Genomic DNA, 3,808 nt, shown 5'->3' on the forward strand with positions numbered 1-3,808 from the left:
TTTCATTAGTATTATTTTTATTTATTCTACATTTTACTAGTATTATTGCAATTTCTTGTGTATTTCAACAGTTTTATTATAAGTTCTTGTATATTTCAGTAGTTTTATTGTAATTTATTGCAAATCTTAGTAATTTCGATGTTTTCTCTTGTGTATCCCAATAGTTTTATTGCAATTTTTTATACTTCTTTCTCGCTACAGAAGTAAGAGAAAGAAAAATACTCTAAAAAAGCATCTCTCTATCGTCTTGATCACAGAATTTCAGAGTATTGCTAATCAAATAAAGGAATTTCTTAATTTTCTTCGAATGAAAAGGGTAAGATAAATTATATCCCCCGCTTTGGAGGTAAGAGGGAGAAAGATATATAAATGCGCTATAAGAAAGAGTGAGACAGATGACACAGACCCTTCTATGGAACCCCTGGCGCCATCTCTGTAAAAAGTGCTCAAACTGGTCGCACATAGTTATCAACAGCGAAGTGAACTATTGAAAACTGCTAGCGCCATCTCTGTGAAAAGAACTGAAACTAATTCTCGACTAGTTTCAGGGTTTCTCTAAGAGATGGCACTAGTAGTTTTTGAGTAGTTCACTGTCGATACTTATGGACGACCAGTTTGAGCACTTTTTACAGGGATGACGCCAAGGGTTCCAGAATCAGTCACCATATTCTGCCCCACTCTTTTCTGTAGGTTTTTATATATATCTTACTCTCTTTTACCTCTAAAGCGGGAGATACAATTTATCTTACTCTTTTCGTTCAATGAAAATTAAAGAAGTTAGAAGACTGAGAAAGTTACAGAATTGTAGAATTATTCAAGCTTCTACCAGATAAGTGGTGATTTCATTAATTTCACTCTGCGCGTGACAGATTCAAATCGAGATCAGCGAATGTCTTTCCATCGCGAAGCATCTGCCTGCGGAATTCCTTGGCTTCTCTTCTCTCCTCGAAGAGCACTGGATCCTTGTCTATTCGTTTCAGATTGGGCAACATAGCCAGAACGTATCGCCTGTAAGCTACCTCTTCTTCGCCTTCCGCCTCACCTGCCACAGGATTCTCCAAAATGATCAGAGTCTCCAACGATGCCAGGCAATCTAACTTCTCCAGTTCAGAGATCCTTCTGATCTCGTTGTTACGAAGATTTAAGTAATTAAGCTTGTCGCAGCGGGAATCGAATCCATCCAGGTTCGATACTCTGTTGCTTCTCAAATGAAGGATCCTCAAATTGACCAAGATCTCCAAACCTTCCAGCGTCTCTATTTGATTCTCCGCGAGATACAGCCGCGTTAGTCCAGGAAAGTATATCCCATTCGTCGTGGTAAGAATATTCCCACGTAATTCGAGGGTCCTCAAGTTCTCCAGATTATACGGATTCAATATTACCTCCTCGATATTGTTATGACTCAATTCCAGGCATTCCAAGAGCTTGTGCGATATTCCTAACGTGCTCGTTAATTTATTCCTGTTCAACGTTAACACCTACAACGGAATCGAGTGGAAATAACAGTTGGACACGTGTAAGTAAATCTGACAAAAAATCTGAACGGATATTAAGTCTGGCTGGTGTACAGAATCGTTGTGAGTTTGTCGATTGAAATTAATTAGTAACCTGCAGATAGGGCATAGGTTCGAGTTCAGCGGACTCCGCTTGATTCCTATCGGCTCGAAGCATCAGAAGATACTTCATCGAGCAGAGTACGCGAAGCGCCTCGTTGGTTAACCTGTTCCCGGATACGTCCACGTAAAGCACATATTTGAACGTAGGTACAATTCTTACGTCTGTCAGGTCCTTGTTGGACGCGTTCAGGCCCAAGTAAGCGTAGCCAAGGCCTGAATCGCATTTTCCTAACGCGTGAAGACACTCTCCAGCTTCCGACTGCGTTAACGCCCTGCTAGTGTCCTCGAAAATGGACGACGACTCGGGGGTTGGATATTCTTCCGCCTCGCCTGCCTCTCCTCTGTCTTCACCCTCCTCCTCCATCGAAATACTATTATCATCTCCAATTTATTTCTCGCGAGTCTCGCCTCGAATAAAAGACAACCCATGTACGTTCATTTATTTATTGAGAGCGTGGAAACCGCGCGCAGAAGCTCGTTTCACGTGTAAACAATGTAAATACGTATCGAGGTACGATCGACAGGAATCGATGCGGTAAAATGGATCGCGCGATCATCGGGTAAGGCGATCGATGAACTCAACGAGTCCTGACGCACCTGGACTCGCCCCATTTCAACCTGCAATCGCTCTCCACCGTGGCTCGTTTACGGTACATGATTTCGCCCAGTTTCTTCAACAGAATGAAATTCTCACGCATGATACGTTCCTGCTTCTCGCGTTCCAATTGCAACCCCTTCGCGTTCAACGCCACGTGAGGTCTGCTCGTCGGAGGGTTCACGTCTATCGCGCAAGTTGCCATCTTCACCTGGACAATCACGACTCTCGTTAATTAATGAACAGCACGTACAAACGATATCATCGATGTGTAACGATAAATTCACGTGGAAACCTCACTTTTAGACGATGTCGCTCGTAAGCTTCGCGCCTCCACGTAGACGAGGGTGCAGAACGGTTCCTCCTGGTTTCGTGCGACATGCTGCTCGCTCGATTCACCGAACTCGTTTCAAGTTTACACGATATACGCGATACGATTACCGAGTTTCTTTAGCAACGGTCTCGCGGCCAGGCTGTATCGATCACGTCCTTGTTTGCTGGGCTGCGTTTCGACGGTGGGTCGCCACGCTTCGTTTCGATTATCCTCGTGTCAGGAATACATGTTCGTCCCTCGAGAAAATCGCTGGTTTCTTTATAATCGTTTTACTCGAACAACAATACAAAAATGCGATACATTTTCGTGTATTTTTATGGAAACACAGCTTCTCTATTGGCAAACGTCATCGCGTACCACTAAAGGAAGTTATAAACGTTAAGGGTGAAGAAAAAATGGCGAAAAAAGGGCTTCGAACCGCGTCGCAGGTATAGAATGGAACGTCGATAATATTTCCATCTTCCAGAGCTTATTTTCCAAGGTTTACAGTTTCAACTTTACTGCCTATTTTTATGGCTTCCTTGGCGATTAGTTCGCCAGGGTCTATTTTGCCAATATTTCGAATCCTTTATTACAGAGTTCTCCAGTTAGACGGTTCTCGATTGTCCCTTTTCTAGAAAGTCATAAACGTTCGTTGACCAAATGTTTTACGTCGCTGTAATTTTTACCTGACTTTCTGGGCAACACCTTCTTGTGTACATTCGTATCGAGGGAGACTGTTAGCAAATTAACTTAAAGACGATCCACTTAGCGAACTACAGCTCTCGAAATAAAATTCATACGATTCTCTTTAACTGCTGCGACGATTGGTCGATTTGACACGAAAATCTCGTTAAAAATCCCCCCGTGGAGGGAGACAAAAGGCTCGAGGCGAGCCAGGACCTTCTGCTCGGCAAAGGAATCCGTCGAACTCGATGGAATCCAATTTGGACGCGTCGATTTTCGTCGCGAGGCATTACGGGGAGTCCAGCCACGTCGCCATGAATGCCAAGCGCGGCGAAATTAATTTGAAGCGTGCGTTTACGGTCGCGCGAGCGAGCGTAAAGAAAAATAAAAGCGCGCGTCCATCGGGTCTCCGCCTCTGGTGGCGCGCGATTGGTCCAGCTGTCCCGCCAATCCCAGCTTCCGATGGAGATCGTGAAACGGAACGTTGGGGTGGTCCACGCGTGCACGCACGCACGTGCGTGTGTCTGCTATCCGAAGGGATGCGATTCAATGTGCTCGTACAAAATATATCTTCTCTACGATTAATTTCCTACATTT

General features: G+C 44.2%; 1 protein-coding gene across 1 annotated transcript; it reads right to left on the reverse strand.

Annotated features, from left to right (window-relative positions):
* Window positions 1–851: 851 nt before the first annotated feature.
* Window positions 852–2,416, reverse strand: LOC143422622 (leucine-rich repeat-containing protein 23). Its single transcript, XM_076893444.1, has 3 exons — window positions 2,214–2,416; window positions 1,609–1,987; window positions 852–1,478 (listed from the first exon to the last, which is right to left on the reverse strand). Exons 1-3 carry the CDS (start codon window positions 2,414–2,416, stop codon window positions 852–854), a joined length of 1,209 nt encoding a protein of 402 aa, XP_076749559.1.
* Between the last annotated feature and the right edge of the window lie 1,392 nt (window positions 2,417–3,808).

This window comes from Xylocopa sonorina, chromosome 1 (genome assembly GCF_050948175.1).
Source record: "Xylocopa sonorina isolate GNS202 chromosome 1, iyXylSono1_principal, whole genome shotgun sequence".
Lineage (NCBI taxonomy): Eukaryota > Metazoa > Arthropoda > Insecta > Hymenoptera > Apidae > Xylocopa > Xylocopa sonorina.

Coding starts and splice junctions, on each gene's coding strand:
- LOC143422622 (XM_076893444.1), bottom strand. CDS start 2,416: ATGGCAACTTGCGCGATAGACGTGAACCCTCCGACGAGCAGACCTCAC. Junction 1,988..2,213: donor TTGAAATGGGGCGAGTCCAG/GTGCGTCAGGAC, acceptor AGATGATAATAG/TATTTCGATGGAGGAGGAGG. Junction 1,479..1,608: donor AACCTATGCCCTATCTGCAG/GTTACTAATTAA, acceptor ATTCCGTTGTAG/GTGTTAACGTTGAACAGGAA.